At 49.9% G+C, this 18207-nt stretch overlaps 1 protein-coding gene across 1 annotated transcript; it reads right to left on the bottom strand.

Moving 5' to 3' along the window:
- Positions 1-43: 43 nt before the first annotated feature.
- On the bottom strand, positions 44-18207 carry PRPF8 (pre-mRNA processing factor 8). Its single transcript, XM_032129656.1, has 43 exons — positions 18118-18207; positions 17879-17988; positions 17636-17804; positions 16944-17108; positions 16637-16855; positions 15729-15941; positions 15477-15602; positions 15295-15400; positions 14617-14807; positions 14318-14437; positions 14050-14239; positions 13747-13866; positions 13324-13458; positions 13084-13213; positions 12544-12740; positions 12230-12436; positions 11977-12140; positions 11534-11660; positions 11212-11404; positions 10684-10871; positions 10227-10465; positions 9603-9749; positions 9185-9395; positions 8981-9097; positions 8647-8894; positions 8278-8457; positions 7751-7886; positions 7187-7356; positions 6782-6911; positions 6443-6589; positions 6105-6265; positions 5361-5552; positions 4528-4765; positions 4169-4297; positions 3481-3594; positions 3194-3367; positions 2766-2959; positions 2207-2446; positions 1979-2120; positions 1642-1782; positions 1263-1402; positions 903-1105; positions 44-336 (listed from the first exon to the last, which is right to left on the bottom strand). Exons 2-43 carry the CDS (start codon positions 17976-17978, stop codon positions 182-184), a joined length of 7008 nt encoding a protein of 2335 aa, XP_031985547.1. The 5' UTR covers positions 17979-17988; positions 18118-18207; the 3' UTR covers positions 44-181.

The raw sequence follows: 18207 nt of genomic DNA, 5'->3' as shown, positions 1-18207 counted from the left end.
CCGCCCCCGAGGCGGGACCTCACCGGCACCTCACGGGCAGCGCTCCCGTTGGTACAAAATTTATTGAGTAACGCGGAAAGTGGGGAAACAACAACGCGCGGGGTGAGGGGGGCGAGCGGGGTACAGTGGAGGGGGCACACGAACACGCTGTTGAATATCAACAGTACTAAGAGTGGCGGGATTAGGCGTAGAGATCCTCGCGGTCGGCGGAGTAAACCTCCCCCTCCTGCAGCAGCGCGAAGTTGAGGAAGTGAGAGGGGCGGTGGACCTCGTGGTAAAACTCCTTGGGGTTGGCGAGCTGCAGCTCGTACTTCATGTTGGGGTCGTGGCGGACACCTGGAAGAGAGAGAGGGTCATCGCTACTGCCTCCTCCAGCCTTCAGGAGCCTAACAAAGCTCTCCACCCGCCTACGATCATTTCCATGCCAGAAGAGAGAGTTCCAAACCCACAGAATCATCCCTCTTTGGGTTTCCTCCCCCCTGAAGACATTTACAGTCCTTTTGTGCTAGTTGAGGGTTCTGTCACTCTCATTTCCTGACCCCTTCTCCAGCTGCCCGTGGTGTTCATGATACCAGGACCTCCCTACTGGGAACAGCTTCTCTCTTGCATTTTCCATTATCTCTTCTGCTTGACAGGGATTAATTATTCAGTGGCGATAGACCATGCACTACAATCCAGACAGACATGGCATCTATTTTTCCTCTCTATCACTTTGCTCTCTTGCCACCAAAAAAATCATTGAACTGACATCCCAGTGCTGGTACTAAGGAAAGTTCAGGGCACAGTGCTGATATCCCTGCCAGCTGCTCTGAGGAAGCTTTGGAGTGGGTAAGGAACTATTCCCTCCTCCCCAGGCTCCCCACACTGCCTCCTTTTCCCCTCCCCTTCCCAGGCCAGCTCACCCATGAAGTTGTAGTTCCAGGAGCCCTGTGCGGGGACCATGAAGAAGCCGAGGAAGCGGTCGGACAGGAGCATCTGCACCCTCTCGTAGTGGGAGGGGAGGTAACCCTTGGGATTGTTTCCTTTGTCTGTGTTCTGCCGGCCCCACTCGTACCCGCTCGGGGTCAGTTTGTAGGCTGTCAACGTGCAGGAGCCAGGGGTGAAACTGAAAAGGAGAAGACATGAGGCAAGTCAGACTCACCTGGGGCAGAGCAGGGAAAGCAGGAATGAACCAGCAATCCCTTTCTGCCAATTTTGAGAGTTCCCCAGCACTGCAGCAACACACCCCTGAGAGGGGCACCAGAAGCCTCCCTGCCCCTCACCTGCAGGTGATGATGATGGTCTTCTCCCCATCCCAGGAGGGGTTGTCAGCCATGACCTTGGCATGGGTGGTGACATCCTGTGGTGAGAGCTGAGGGGACTCGTTTGGTTGGGTGTGAATCCATCCCAGAGGTTCCATTTCCTGACAAAAACAGAGTGGTTTGGAGAAAAATCAAAACCACTTAAAATGAGACCATTTCAAGCCTGGCAAAAAGGATAGAGAGATCAAAGGCTTCCCCCTCACTTGATCTCAATTAGATTTGGCTTCAGGCTGAGCTCTTTCAGTCCTGCAACAAACAAAAGACCAAGAGAAGCTGCCCCACCACCTCAGGTCCTTGTTACTGACCTTCCACCCACCCTGGAAGCTGAACCTCAACTCACCTTGAGATACTCGTGCTGTGGCAGCTGCCCTGGGAGGTGCACGGTCTGGTGTGTCCCCCACTGGGGCACCATCACAATGCACCGGATCTCCTTCACCTGGGGGTTGTCTGGAGGGCTCACTCCATACAGGTAACCTGCAATCTAAAACACACATCTGCCTTAAAAAGCCAGAAGGAATCTCTGTGTAACTGTGAGAGTGGGAACTCCTTAATTGCTGAGGAGATCATCAGAGGGATTCATGTGGACAAACAACAGCAGGTTCCCAGCCCTTCACCAGGAGTTCCCCCCTGGTGTGTTTGAGTGGGGCACAGCTGTAACAAACTCCCTGCACACTCACCTGGGCCCGCAGATCTGAGATGCAGATGAACTTCTTCAACACATTTTTGGGAAGAATGTAGGTGTAACCTGTCTCCTTTATGTCATCTGATGAGACATAGATGTGGTTTGTCCGCAGGTGGAGATTGGCAGCAGAAATTGCTCTGCGAGGAGGAGACCACGATCAGACGGGGCACAAATCCTCCCTGAGCATTCCAACCCTTTCCACCACCCCTGCCTGCCTTCCTACCTGACCCTCCACTCAGTCTTGGAGGAGAAAGTCTGGGTTTCGTAGTTGCTGGTGGTGGAGGTGATGATTTCATCCCCGTGTTTGTTCACCGTGCGGGTCTGTGTGGCTGTCAGCTGTGACTGCTCCTTGGTTTGCTTCTCGATTTCTGCAATCTGCTGCCTCTGCTGAGATGGGGCAGAGATCTCCATGCCCAGGATGATGTCTCGGATCTCTGACTGGGTCAGGGATGCAACATTCACGCTGGAAGAGAAAATCCACCCAGCCACCAAGTCAGGCATTTCAAAATACATTCTGGAGCTTTCTCACCAAGGCACAAGCTCAGAACGTTCACTCTGGGCATTATGATAAATAAACCCACAAGTTTTTAAACAAGAGAGGGGTCAAACCATGTGATGCTGAGATCAGGCAAGACTTGGTGCAGACATTTTTATCTGCCTTACCAGCAAGTTATTAATAATAACCAGATTCTCTACAAAGCTGAGTTCACTGACACTTGGCCACAGCCCTTAGGGCAGGAAGGAAAGGCTGGCAGGATTATGGCAGCTGCACAGTGGCTTACTTGTTCTTCTTGCCATAGTCAGCAAGGATGAGATCCTTCAGCTGCACCTCCACCTTGATCCACTCCTCATCTGTCAGGGTTGGCCAGATGTGGTGAGGCTCAGTGATGGTTGTCTTGTCTGGCTTCAGGATAACTTTGGCTCGATCATTATTCACGTGCAGCGCCCGGAGAATCAGGATCAGACGGGAGAATGCCTTGGAGATGAAAAAAAGATGGAGTTAGAAAGAAGAAAATTAAATATACAAGGCCCTAGTACAGCATTCCTCTGTTTGGGCACATGGGAACTGCCAGTGAAATCCATCTAAAGGAAAATCCAGGCAGATTCAGAGCCAAGTGCTCCCAAACAACAAATCAGAAATATCTGAGGCCTTCGTTCCTGCCTCATTTATCAGCAGCAAAGCAAAATGCAGGGACATATCTGTGCTTACTGTGTAAGAAGAGATTGTTTTCAGCCAGTCATCATAGAGATTGAAGAGAACCATCTGGGGTTCAGTGGCCTTCAGGATGAGATCACCAAACTTCTCCACTTTCAGACAGGCCTGGAAGGGCAGCTGCAACTCCGAGCCTTTGATCACAATATTGGGGAAATCCAGCAAGTGCACCTGGAGTTTATCAAGAGGGATTAGCTCACAACTAGTGCAGAACATCACAGGACACAGAACTGTCCTGTTATCACCCACAGATTTTACACATCCTCGTGGAGCTGCATCCTTACCTCAAGTGGGTCCAGCATGCCCTTCCGTGTCACTATGATCTGCTTTGGCTGCTCCTCCACGGGAAGGGATCGGATCAAGGCAGCCACTTCTTCAGCAGTCTTCCACTTGGCCAGCTACAGAAAGACAGCAGGGTTAGAGAAATGTCCCCCTGCTCTCCAGCAGTGTCTCCATGTCTCTGGGAACCAGAGGGACGCAAACCAAATTCTAAAATTATGACTGGAATTTATGGCTTGCTGCAGATCAGTGACAAGGCCCAGCATTTCCTCCTTACTGATCACAGAGGGCAGTTCCCATTCCTGGGGCTCACTTACTCCCGAGTGGCTCAGAAGAAACAGCTGGCTACTCCACCTCCCTGGATTTGCCACCTGAGTTTTCTCCTACACTGGATGTACAGCCAAGTGCAGAGCGATTTGTGCAACAGGAAGCACAGCACCGTTCCTCAAGCTCTGCTGGATGATATGGAGCCTTTACACCTCAGAGCCTCAAAATCCTTTCAGCAGCAATGCCTGTGTTCTTCCACTTTTATGTTCCACACTCCTGCCTGCCTGACCACTCGGGACTTTGGAGCTCTAAAGTCATTAAGGAGTAGGAAGATGAAGATCTGTGTGATGTTTTCTGCTAAGTGAGTGTCCCAAGCAGTCAGACCCACCCTGGCTCACACCCAAGGCACAGCCAGGCCCTCCCTACCTGTCCCAGACGCTTCTGTCCTGCCCACACAGATGTGTGGATGATCTTCAGGAAGAGCTGTCCAGTTCTGGGATTGAAGATGAAAATGGCTCCGTTGATGGGTTTTGTGGTCAAATTCCCTTCAAAAGTCTGAGGAAACAAGTGAGAGTCAGAAGTGCAGGGAGATAAATGGAGCCCAGCCACACTTTTACACAACAGCCAACTCTGTGTGCCTTGAGCAGGAGCTGTGTGGGAGATGTAAGAGCTGATCTGTGCACACTGCAAAAATCTGGGTCCGTGTGTTGACTCCCAGTTTTCCATCACGCATGGAAACCTCCACCCCTTTCAGTCCTTCCCCTGAGACAGCCCTCTGGCCTCACCTTGTGGATGGTGACTCTGTACACGTTGGTGTCATCCACAAACCAGATGATCTGGTTGGAGAAGAGCTCCCCATAGTTCTGGGAGGACAGGTAGGGCTCTGTGGGCTCTGAGGAGTAGAGCTGCAGCCCTTTGCGGATTCGTTCCCTCAACACATACAGGGCAGGGTTTGCTTTCATGATTTTGGCCATGGCCTGCTGGATCAGAGGTTTGCTCCCAGGGAACCAGTTCCCATAAGCACTGAAGAAGGAAAACAGAAGACCAAGTTGTTACCATTAGATCTGAAGAGGCAACAGCCACACAAGTCTTTCCATGCAGCAGTCAGGCTCCTTTTGACCAGCTGAAAATACAACTTTGTACTGCAGTGTGACTTCTGTAATGTCCCTGGGAGTTGGTCACCTGTGGTTTTTCTCTACACCTCCTCAGCGGGAAGCCACAGCCCACACATGCTACAGAATCCCAGAAGAGCTGTACCTTCTCTAACAGACACATTGGAGAATTGATTTCTGACTTTCCCCCTAGTTTCCAGTGAGAAATAGCTGCCCCCACTTGTAGGGGCCTTGAAACAAGGCCTGTCCTTCAGCTCCAAGAACAGTCTGACAGAAATATCCTAAGTAACAAATTATTAATGAACTGGGGGAACTGAACCACTACTATTGAGCAAAACTAGGCAACCTGAGATGCCTTATCCCTCTCACTGCACATCTCCAGCTTCTGCCTTCTCCCCTCATCCTCCTGCCTGGAATACAACCCGGTCTGGAGATGTGCTGAGACAATACCCACAAGCCACCAGTTACAAACCTACAAATTAAAGCACAGAAGGTGCAGCTCTCACCTGTGCAGGTTGTAGGCCAGATCAATGGCGATGAGCACCCCAGTGGGAGAGGGGTAGATGCTCATGTTGTCTGTGGTGTAGTCCAGGAACTTGGCCCTGGCGTAGCGCTCGATGTCGTGGGAATCGTAGTCGCCCCAGCGCAGCTGGATGTCTATCCAGTACTTCTGGGTGGTGGTGCTGTCCATCACATCCCTGAGGAGAAAGCAAGCCACAACAAGTTCATCCTGCACAAAACTCTCCTGCAGTAATCGTCACCAAGCATGGACACTGCAGCCAGCTCATATCCACATTCCACCCTGGAAAGGGACTCTACTGTTCTCATCACACAGCAGTGAAGGCAGAGGCTGTTCAAAGGTTTAAACAAAGCAGCAGTGAGTCCACTGCTGTGTAGTCACGAGGATCATCTCCCCCAGGGACTGTCTGGTGAGGATTCAGTGAGAATTCACTTCAGATTCTGGCCCTGGGCCAGCTCAGCTTTGTGGGGTTTCCAGAAGAACCTTCAAGAGCTCAGGGAAAAGTTCACCCAGAGAACAGGAGCAAAGGCAGCGTTGGCGTTCTGCAGAAGGCAGTGCCGGGAGGTGCTGCAACCACCCACCCAAACAACCCTGTGCTTTGCTGGACACAACCTTCAGTGTCTCCAGATAAAACCAACCCTAGATGCCCAAGAGACACAGAGGCTCTGGATGACAGGCTCAGCAGCTCTGCTCTGCAGGAATATTGAGGAGAGGGGAAAGGGAAACTCACTTGGAATCTGCCAGCAATGATGGACGTGACACATTCCACTTGTAGGAAGCAAAGAGAAGGATATCCGCACACGAGGAATTCATCTTGTAGGACTTCCTGGGATGGATTGTCTCTTTCTGCACTGTCTCAATCTCCAGAGCATCCAGCTCTTGATCAAATACCTGGGGAAAAGGCAGTCAAAGATGAGCCGTGTTCAAGCAATCCAGATAAGGAAATCTATCCTCAACACTGAGGCAGCCAGGAAAATCCCATTTCCTCCCTTTCTCTGCCAAATTGCTGGAGGGCGACTGATCCTGCTCCAAAAGGGCACAGAAACAAACCAAGCCAACACTGCTCACCTGACACAAATCCATGACAATGCTCTCGTGGATCTTCTGCCACAAGTGAGCTCGGAAAATCTGAATGAGGGAAATCTTCAGCGTGGGGATTTTGCCATGCATGAAGATCCCTGTCAAATCCAGCTGCACCTGGAACCCAACATACACCTGCAAAGGAAAAGCAGCTGTGAGAACACACAACAGCACGACTGAGGAAGTTTAAAAAATGGAGCATCTCCTGTTAAGGAGGTTTAGTACCTCTGTAAGAGATGTTCTGAGAATTAATTGGATCAATTAACTGCTCTCATCTAAATGGAAAAGTGGTGTCTGCTCCCAGAGGGACAAACGCCAGGTACTTACATTGGCTCTGTTAATGGTAGGAGACCACCAGAGAGTGAATCTTCTGTTTGGAATTTGGTTCAAACCCGATCTCTGGGCATTTGTCAGCTTCTTCCACTTCATGGACTCCTCAAAGCCACTGGCCTTCTCCCTAGAAAGGGCAGACCATCAACTGCATGAGATGTCCCTTACCTCTGCTGCCATGTGTCACTTGTAACAGAGACAGGAATCAGCCAGGAGCCAGGAGGGTTGCTTCATGCCAAGAAATTTCCATGGATTTGCAAGAAGTTCAGCTGTAGCTCCCTCCCAGGTGCCCTCACAACTGAACTACACAACGTTCTCAAGTGACCACTGAAAACTCAACAGCAGAAACTCAACAGAATCAGCACAGCCTGAGCCCAGGGCCCACATTAAAGTTCCTCTTACCAGAAGAGACCCTCCCACGTGGGGAAGTAGGTGCCCTTGAAGAGAGTGTGCTCCAAGATCCCTTCCACCCCGCCCAGAGCCTGGATCATGTCCGTGCGGTAATTGTTCAGGTTCCAGAGTTTGCCATCGTGGCGCTGGTGCGTCCACCAGAACGGGTTCTGCTTCAGCACCTGGAGACAACAGCGAGCAGATCATTCACCTGGCTGCACTAATTGTGGGAACCAACATCATGATGATGTCAGTGAACAGGTGAAAAGCCTCATGCCCTCAGTGCCGGGGCACACAGCTCATCTGCAACACGAGTTCTGTCAGTACTATTGCACAATTCACACTGGGTGGAATCTCAGGTCATGTTTTTATCTTTTAGGGACTGGCCTTCTACAGAGCTATCACGAGAGGATTTAAATATATTTTCCCAGTGTTATTAAAACTTACTGGTTTGGAATGTTTGCTTTGAGACCATTTTTTTTCTCTCTCCTTAATATGCAGTTGCACTAACTGTGATTTTCCCCAATACACTGCAATCTATCAAAATGCTTCAAAAGTGGAAGTACCAGTCAGTACCTGATACTGTTTGAAGTCAGTCCTGACTCTCCATCCTTTATCATAAGCCAGAGTATGCCGGTCCTTCTGGAAAAGGGTGTTAATACGAGGAATTCCCCTGTCCCATGAGTCCTCCAGATCCTCCAGTGTCAGACGCCTGAAGAAAAAAAATCCCCACACTTTGTTACCTCTCAATTTACAGCACTGCATTACTGAGTAGTTCAGCTGATGAGATCACAGAAATGACACAGAGCTCAGGGGACACTCTAAAATGCCAAACACCAGCAAAGTGTTTGCTGCCAGCACTGTGAACCCGATGATACCAAACAGGCAAAAGAAAAAGCCCTTGGAAGTGCACAGAACTGCAAATGGGTCTGGTATCAGCTTCTCCTGATGGCCATACCATTTTCCCTGCCTGCAGAGTCCTCACCTCCTCCAGAGGTAAGAGAGCAGCTTTGCAGGTACCACAGGGTCAGCAAGGTCTCCAAAACCCCCAGACAGCATAAAACTTCCCACTGCTGCCTGTCCTCCCACACACGGACACACACCTGTTCTGGGCTATAGCCTCTTGTCGCTTCAGGGCATACTCTGCCCACACCCTCTGAGAGTCAATGAATTCACTCTCCCATGGCTGGATGTAACGATACAGATTTGGGATGAGCTGGTCCTCCTCATGACTCATTCCCGAGCGGAAGTGAGTGATGCCAACATCTGTCTGCTTGGACCACCTGGAGCAAAGAGACACAAGAATGAGGTAGGAGGAATTGGGACTTCTCTGATCACTGCCATAAGTTACTGTAAAGGCAACACAGCTCTGTACCATGGCATGGTTTAGCACTCTTGGAATATTTTTAGGGGAAAGAGCAGCTAAGAGAACATGCAGCAATTAGAGCAGGAATTAGAGCAGGACAACTCACCTCAGGTCAGACTGAGGGATGAGAACGTGGCCCATGGAGAGCATGCCCAGCCCCCCAAGCTCCTTAGGGGTGTAGAACACCACAGGAGGAAAACGGCTGGGCATTTTGGAATTCAGGCCAATCTTGATCCGAGTCTGGATTTTATTCTCACACTTCACCAGCAAATCAAGCAGCTCCTGAGTATTTACAACAGCTTCCCGAAAATAAGTCATCAAGCCAATCAGAGCTGTATTCCATTTATTGACAATCTAGAAAGAAAAAGAAAGGATCAGCTCCCAGACCACTCCCCAAGCATCTGCAGAAAGCTCTGTCAGAAATCTTCCTCCCCCCTTACCTTAGTGAAGGTTGTGGACCCAGAGGCCATGAGGATCTGCCTCACTCTGTTGTGAAACCTCTGCATAGACTCGTCATCCACCCGCAGGAAGCACTGAGCCGTGCGCTCCTTGGTGACCTAGAGAGCACAGGCCCATCAGTTCCCTCCTGGGAGCCCCTCTCCAATACATGGGAATCCCATCCAGGGATTGCTCTCCCAGCCCACCTCGTTCTGCAGGTTCCAGACCCCGTCCTTGTGGGTGAACTCCTCGTAGCTGGTGCGGCACTTGGGCAGGATGCGGCACTCGAAGCCGCACATGTTGAACAGCAGGTTGGGGTTGTCCTTGCTGTACACGGACACAAAGCTGTTCTCCCACTGCACCGTGGTCACCGAGCGGGGCAAACGGTTCTTGATATCCCAGAACACAGCACGGCCACTGGAAAACAAGATGTGCACAGTGACACTTAATAATTTGCCCAAGTAACAATTGGGTAAGTTCTCAGAGCTTCTCTAATTTCTCAGGGTTTCAGCACAGACCGCTCACTTCTCACATCCTGAGCACCTATCAGTCTCCAACAGCTTTTTATCACAACTGATTTCCCCCTTTTTCCTGTTCTTCTTCTTTCCCAGCTGCAGCACTTACAGGTTCACGTCGTGCTTCATGAGACGCATCCGAGCATCCCGGGGCCAGCACTTCTTGTTGTTGTAGCCCACAATGTTCTCGTTGTTGGGGTCTGGGTGCTCTGTCAGGTACCGCTGAATCAGGTCTCTTGCCTCGTCAGCTGTAAACCTGGAAATGCATAGAAAAGGATTTGGAATTACATGATTGACCTATCAACACCAGTCTAGCCAGAAAGGTAAGGATTTAATTAGGAAAAGCTGTTTGTCAGCCTGTTTGAAGGTAACTATCCCATTTTTGTATCTTCACAATGAATGGGGGAATTTCATTAGCACAGAGCAACTCAGGGTTTGGGTTATCTTTCCATGAAAAGACAGAAAGGCTTATTTTACCAGTCTCTAATTTACCAAATTCCTAAACAATTGAGATCTTGACATTGTTGTGTTTCTATTGACACAGTGAAGCTGCAGAAAAGCAAACTGAGAAAGCAAGAGGAGACATGTGGACATCCAGCTATCCAGGGAAGTCTGTCAATTCAAATACTCCTGATCTTCAGTAGCAAAGGGAACAAAACCCAGGAGCAGGAGCACACTAATTCTCCCTTGCCTTTGTGTTCACCTGAGGAAAGCAGGGCCCCAGAAATCTCACCTGAAGAAGATGTGAATCCTGTCAATGTATCTGCAGAAGAGGCGAATGGGATGGGCCACCTCCGTGGCAATGTCCTGGAAGCTGAGGAAGTCATTTGGCATCTGGGGAGGCCCAGCCATTTCACTGGCCCGGTGCAGGCCCAGCACCAGCAGGTCCATCACAAGCCCATAGTACTGGACAATGAAGGAAGCAAACTGCAGCCCACGAATAATCCCGTAGGAGTTTGTGTGATTCATGTCCTGAGGAGATGAAGGAGAATTGTGAGAAAACACATCACAACACATCAGAAACCTTTCACCTGAGCAGCTGTTCTTTAGCAGGACCCAGAAGGGGTTTTTTTACTCCCCCATTACTTTTCCCTGGCAAGTCTTGTGTTCCTTCTTTGCCATGGGTCCAAAACCTCCTCCCCCACGAGTCCCTTTTACTACAAACCCCCTTTCCTGACAACAACCATCACCTTGTAGTTGATCACCACATTGTTCTTGGCTGTCATGTAGTCAGCAATGTTGTGATCAACGATGAGACGCAGCAGCCTGTTGAGTAAGGTCAGGTCAATCTTCTCATACATCTTCTCAAACCGAGATTCCAGCATCACGTTGCACTCCCCTTCACTCGTTTCCCAAACATCCTGCAGGTTATTAATGCCTGAGGGAACAAACAATGTTCTGTTATCTGACACATCAGAGCACAGAAACAGCCCCTGGGTACAGAAACTCAACACAGGTCCTGTAATGCTTGATTTTTCAGGCTCTAGATCTTCCAGTCTATCCAGAAACAGGAGGAAAACTATGTAATCAACTGTAAATGCTGTGCAAGTTGTCCTCCTCCAGTATATAAGTATGTATTAACCTACAAAATACATCTCTGATTGCAATTATTGACTGCAAATTGCAAAGATAAAAATTCAGCTCCCAAGGGGACTCATAGGACACAAGTTCCCCCATAGGAAAAATCATTCCTGCACGGAATCCAAGAGCCCACTGACCTTGGCACCACTTGTACACCAGCAGTGGGGGTGGTTCAGTGTCAGCAGGTTTGATCCAAGGAGGGAAGAGTCTTCGCTTATCAGCCTCATACCACAAGTACTGATCCAGATAAGCATCTGTGATCTTCTCCAGGGGCTCAACATCATAAACAGGGACCAAGTGGCTGTAGAGATCCATGAACTCGATTCCCACCTTAAAAAAAAAAAAAAAAGAGGGGGAAAAACTGAGGCTGATAGTTAAGAGGAAATACCCAAGTTTTTGTGCCACTTAGCTTCTGAATGCAGCATAACATGGCTGGGCTTTCACCAGGCTTTCACTCACCTCCTTGAAGGCTCTCTGAGTCAACAGATGTCGTTTGATTCTGGACAGAGCTTCGTGGGGATTATCATAAGCCTGCTCAATCAAGCCCAGCTCCTCTCTCTGTGACTGATTCAGGCGTGACTTCACACTGAAAACAAGGGAGAACAGCTCAGCGCCTGCACAGGAACAGCCTAATGGCCATTTAACTGCATTAAACTGATGAATGATGATGTTCAACCTGTAATTCTTCACAATCCACATCCCCAAACTTAGAAGCATGGCAGTGGTTTTGCCCAAGTGGCAGAGTCAGTAAGAACTCCCAGTTAAGTTGGCAGTACAAACAACAGGCTTTATCAGATCATCAGGATAAATTTTACACCATACTCAGTCCCAGGAATAACAGGTAACAAAACAGAAACCTTTCCCAGTGCCCCTGAAGATCAAGATCATTTCCCACTGCTTACCTGTAAGCTTCCTTCAGCCTCTCCAGGGCTAAGATCAGCAACTTGGTGTCGTGCTTGTAGGACAGTGGGGGGAAGGGAATGGGGGAGAACCTCCTGCTCTCCAGCCAGTGCACTGTGGTTGTGTACACAGCAACGGCTTCTTCTGCTGTGATGTAAGGCCCATCCTGCAGAACCACACCACCAGAATTAATCAGTGAAAGCTTTCCTACAAAAACAGCATTAATTTGGGCAATTTCAGGGAGGACAGAAGTACCTTTAGGTAGTTATGCTGCCGTTCCTGCTCAGCTTTCAGGTAGAGTCTGGTCAGCCTGCCCAGGTTCTTCTTACAGACGGTTTTGTCGACAGTGGCTCCCCGGCGGATCCGCTCCCGGTTGTAGTGAGCTGTGTTTGTCCACCAGTCAGCTTTGGCCTTCACGTACCTCAGGATCATGTTCTCAATAGGAGTTGGCAGCCCTGGCACCTGGGGAGGGAAAGGAACTTGAGGGAAGCAGGAGTGGCAACCTCCCTGCAAGCAGTTCCACTTGGGAGATGTTAAAATTGAACCCAAAGGCCAAGTGAGAGATTTACCTTCCAGGGAATATTGGCCTTCCAGCACCGCCAAGCCTCGCTCAGGTGCTGCAGGATGGTTCTGGCTTTGTTCTGTTTGATCCCTTCTGGCATCATGTCCAGGATGTCGTGCATCACAGCTGCCCTGAGCTCCAGGTCGAAGTGAGACTCCACGCGCTGCTTCGTGACAGTCTTTGCGACACCCTTCGAGTGACGGCCTGGAAAAAGCAAAGTCCTTCAGGAATTCTGACACCACTGGGCAGTGATTCTCCTTCTTCCTAATTCAGGAGTGCATGGAGGTGCAGGATGTCTGGAGAAATTACACTGCCAAGACTCTGGAGTAGATGATTAAGTAGCTGCGGAGCAGGGAATCCCACTTCCACTCAGAATCTATTCTGGGGGCACAGAACTTTTAAGAGCTCTAAACTGGTCAATAGCTCTTAGCACTGGCATGGAGCATGGATAAAGACCACCAGTGTAAACAGAAAAGTGGCTGGCAAGCAAACAGTATTAATCTTTACCACACACTCCTCCCACATGCAGGATTTACAGGGTGCTGACCTTCAAACTGCCTGGCCAGCAGATTCCCCAGCCAGCGTTCCAGCAGCGGGGTGATGCCCCTCATGAAGAACAGCCACACTCTCCAGCCTGGAGCCCAGAAACCACAGCCAGGACCTTTGCCCACAGGCCCCTGGAAGAACACAGACGTGGTAAGATCAGGTTATTTATTGACACTTCAGAATCCCTCCCTTGTTCCTCAGTTTACACAGGGTCAGTATCACATGGAAAGGTGGAACTTACTGTGTTAAACCTGTAGTAGATGAGATGTTTCAGGTCCTTGCACATTCGAATCTGCCTCATCAGTTTGTATTTGTACCGGTACATCCCCGTGAGCTGACCCACGTGGGCAAAGATGTACTGCAGGCCATCTGCCAGCTGAGACATGGAACACAGTCAGGGGTAACAATCAACACCTCAGACATCACCTCCAGCAGCCAGGTTTATTGGACAGAGCATATCAGGCCACACAAAGCTCCTAATGCTGGCTCAGACAATGATCAATTCTTATAAAGTAATATAAAAGCAGAATTTCAGACAATGCTGCAACATTTAGTCTTTGTGCATCCCACAGATGCTATTTTCCATAGAAAATATGCCAATTCTCCTCTCAACTTCCTCTCACCACATTAAAAACAAACAAACCACAAAATGAAAAGAGCCTACCTGAAATGCATCCACATTTCCCAGTCTGTACTGGACGTGGCTGTCCACCACCAGCTTAGTCAGCCGCAGGACCTCTCGGCACAGATGGAAAGCGTTCCCAAAACGGGATTTTTTTCTTTCCTGAATAAGACAAAATATTCAGAATTTATGTAACAATGTCACAGAAGAATGAAACAACTCCAATTTGATGAGTCTGTACAGCAACTGAGCAGCTGAGGCACTGTGGCCTCTCTTTCTTCACTGGCTACACAATGACCTTCAGGTAAACTCTGCTCTTGTGTACTACAGCACACGGACTGATACCTTAGTGGTGAGGGTCTTCACGGGCTTCAGGTTGAAGTTGTAATCCAAGTGAAGGTAATTCAGGTTCTTTCTGTGGATCAGCAAGTTCAGCATGTTGTAGCCCTGGCGACACACCTGCAGGCCAACTTCCACCCAGTCCAGCTTGGTTGACTGGAAAAACTTGGTAGCCTTGAAGGAGCGGAACAGGTACCTGGAGAGAGCAGAGACCACAATCAGCTCAATCCCTTACACAGATCAGCAGCTCCCCCACTGAACAGACCCCACTCACCTCTTCTTCTGGGCCTTGGGAGGTCTGTGTTTGAGGGCATTCAGGACATAGTATTTCAAGAGCTTCTGGTAGGAGACTCTCACCTTGACTGGCTGTCCTGCTGGGCAGTGCTCGCGGTACCTATGGATAAACCACACTCCAATGCCTCAGCTAACTCACATTCCTCAGAGGAAAGTCTCCAGAAACTCTCCTAAAATCTCTAGAAACCAGTCACCAGGATGTCTTTATTTCATTTTCATTGTAACAAGGTGATAATGCCATGATCACTAGATCAGCCCTGAACCCAGGACAGAACTCACCAGTTCTTCACCAGTGGGATGTCAAGAGCTCTCCGGGTCCTGCCAGACCTCAAGTTGAAGGGTCGTGGGGCCCACAGCAAGGCAATGCCATTGGCTGTGTTATCAGTGTAGAGAGGGGTATCCTTCAGGAAAGGTTCCACAAACTCTGGCAACTCAAACTCTTCATCGTCATCAGGCAGTGGTTCCTGGCTCTGAAATACAGAAGCACCACACAAGGTGTTTCCTGGTTGCTTCAGCTCAGTTTTCTGAGTTAAGCAAGTAAAAAAACCTTCTCTTTGCTCTCATGGAAGAAGTGTGGCTGTACTGAGCATGAGAGAAGCAAAAAGCACTCAACAAGGCAAACTGTGGCTACTAAAGCCCGAGTTAGGTGTTACAGAGGGAACTTCAGAGATACCAGTTCCATGAACACACCAAGGGCAACCAGAAAGATAAATAATCTGTCAGAAGATTCTAACACTGTTAATCAGACATTGAGCTTGATCCTACAGAAGCCAAAGGAAATGACTTTGTGCAACTCCAGAAGTAGAAAAAGACTAAAATGACAACGGTGGGGTATTTTGTCAAAGGGCTTGTGCCTACTCCTGAAATATCTATGCTTGTGTGCTGCTATCAGAACCAAGAGACTAAAGCCCCCTACTCCCACACATAGGGTTTATCACAGTAAACCCAGTGACTCACCTTGACAGAATGTCTGTGTGAAATGGGGTTGATCAGAGGATCGAAGTAAAAAGCTGGGAGATCAGGATCTTCTGTTTTAATGAAAACAACATTTGGAGTATGGTACCTACAACAAAAAATTTGCATTAGAGCCTCTGACAGCCTTTCCCTCCTCTCCTGGCTCTGGAGGCTGCTGCACTTACCAGGTGAGGTGGACATGGTGTGGCAGGTTGTTGTACAGGTACGGGAAAGCAATTTTGTACTCTGTCCTGATGGGCTGCCTGATGATAATTTTGTTGATGTCATTAAACTCATTCCAGTCTTCATCCCTTAAATGAGACAAGAAATTGTTATGCAAGCATTCAGGGTGAGAGAGATGAACACTTGTGACTGAAAACATACCATCAGCCCTTTCCTAGATAACCACTGATCTCTCTCCTAAACCCAACACTTACTGAAGATTGATGTCTCTGACAAGGGGCTCAAACTTGGGACCTCCAGGAATGGCCATGTTCAGTGCCTTGGAAGTGAAGAAGGCTTTGAGGTCGAACAGGTAGAAGTAGTTGTCATCCACCAGGTCAGTGAGCAGCTGGTTGGCCAGGCGGTACAGGGTGGACATCATGGGGAGGGTGAACTGCCAGCGCTGGTACGTGGAGCCGTTGACATACCTGGGAAGGACAGAGCATGGACACTCCAGACACAGCCACAGCACGAGCAAAGGACCAGAAATAACCAAACGCCTTTTGCCACCTGTCATTTATCAAGGACAGGTAACACGTGGGCGCCTCTAGGCTGAAAGAAAGGCTGCAGCACTGTTAAGAGACCACTTCTGAACTCCTCCTGCCCAGAAAATGCTGACTGCTCCAGTTCCTCTCCTCCTCTGTGTCCAAAGTGACACAGAAGATCTGTGCACCTTTAGCAAATATCAGTTTCAAATTCCAACTAGACAATCCAGGCTGTCAGCTTTACAGCATGGTCAGAAACATCAGTTTTAACAGCCCTCCAGGACAGAGAGACCTTGCTGGATGCTGAATCATAGAATCCCAGAATGGTTTGGGTTGGAAGGAACCTTAAAAGCTCATCTTGTTCCAACCCTTCCACCTTCCACTGTCCCAGGTTGCTCAGAGCCCCATCCAACCAGGCCTTGAACACCTCCAGGGATGGGCCAGCCACAGCTCCTCTGAGCAATCTGCAGGCAAAGATGCAGCTTTACAACACTCAGGTTCTCCTTCCCACCCTTGAGGGAAGGTTTTTCTCTCCCCACCAACATCACACAAAGGTTACACACTGCTCTGTACAGGTAATCCACACATGGTTTGTTTTCTCCCCTTTCCCAGTAAATTGTGCTACCACAGCCACGTACTTCCTATTGTCCTTCAGAGGCTGGTGGTCATAGAACCAGTCCAGCACAGGGGCATCCTCCTCTGGATCCAGCTCCAGCTGAATGGCTTCCAGGGGCTCCACATCCAGGATGTTATCAGCATAATCCAGAGGGGGCTCTTCATCATCAAATGGGGGGAATCTCATCCTCTTGAAGTGACGCCTGTCCCTCTTCTCCCGCCTCATCATAATCCACATGGACCTGCAGGAAATCAGGGGAACATTAAACACGGATTTTATGGTGTATGCACAAGGCTTTGTCCCACCTGGATGAAGCAGAAGGCACCTACCCCCACTGGGCAATGTAGACAGGCTCGATGACCCAGGGGATCTCGTTGACAAAGGAGATGGCGCCGGTGATGTGGTACAGGACAGGAACGTCTCGGATTTGCTCCCAGGGCATGGGCATGTTCTCCAGGAGCTTCAGCACAGCATGAGGCATGTACTTCAGAGCACTGCAACCACAAATCAAGGGAAACCACGCTGGAATGGATCTCAAGAACAGCCATCCACCTGCCACAAGCCCAACTACCTCCCAGTTTTCCCTCCTGCAAGCTGCTCATCTGACCTGTTCAAAAGGCAAATCCGTGAACTCCCCACTCTACCTTTGTACTAGCAAAAGGTTTTCTACTGATTTAGCTCTCATAAATGTTACAAACAAAAATTGAAGTTTTAAGTGGGTTTTTTGAAATTTTTATGGGTAATGGTAAGTTAGTGCAACAGACCATGATGTGCATTAGACAGATCTCTGCACCTGAACAGCCAAGAAGCACTCAGGATGCTTTTCAATCTTGCAAAAAACATATGCTGGCTATTTAATATTCTCTCCAACTTCTTTTAAACCAATGTGTTATGCAGGGTATTGTTTCTTCTCATAAATTCAAAGCAACAACTCCTTTTGCTGATCCACTTCAACAACTACCAAGGCAGCAGAGGCGGATCCCCAGACCTCCCGCTCTGTCACACACCGGGGGTCCCTTACCCCAGGTAGACGCGCTTGTCGTGCCGGAACTTCCTATTGGTCATGTCGCCGTGGTCGCGGATGATTTTGCGGACATGCTCAGGGGGCATGTCCTCCTTCTGCGCGTCCACGAACCCGAATTTCCTCTTCTCCGCATAGCGCTTGGCCTGCAGCTGCTGCCACTTGCGGGCTGCGGGGACACAGAGGCGCCGGGTCAGGCCTTGTCCCCCGCGGAGGATCTGGGGTGTTCGGGGCCCTACCCACCTTTCTCCTGCAGCTTCTCCTCGGACATGTAATCGGGCAGCGGCGCCAGCGGGTTGGGCACCGGGGCGCAGCCGCCGCGGTACGGGAACACGGCGGCCATGGCGACGCACCTGCGGAGAGGGTGCAGAGGGGCTCAGGGTGAGGTACGGGACCACGACAAGGCCGCCGCCGATCGCTCCCTCGCCACTCCCGCCCGCCTCGGGCCCAGCCTGGGCCCGTCGCTCCCCGTTCGCCCTCACCGGCAGCCGCGGCCCCCGCGCTCCCCCACCACAATGGCGGCCCCGCACCGCCGCTACCGCGCCTCGGGGACCCGGATGTAGGCGGGACGC

The sequence above is a fragment of the Corvus moneduloides genome, chromosome 20, assembly GCF_009650955.1.
Source record: "Corvus moneduloides isolate bCorMon1 chromosome 20, bCorMon1.pri, whole genome shotgun sequence".
Lineage (NCBI taxonomy): Eukaryota > Metazoa > Chordata > Aves > Passeriformes > Corvidae > Corvus > Corvus moneduloides.
This window is presented reverse-complemented; position numbering and strand designations above follow the sequence as displayed.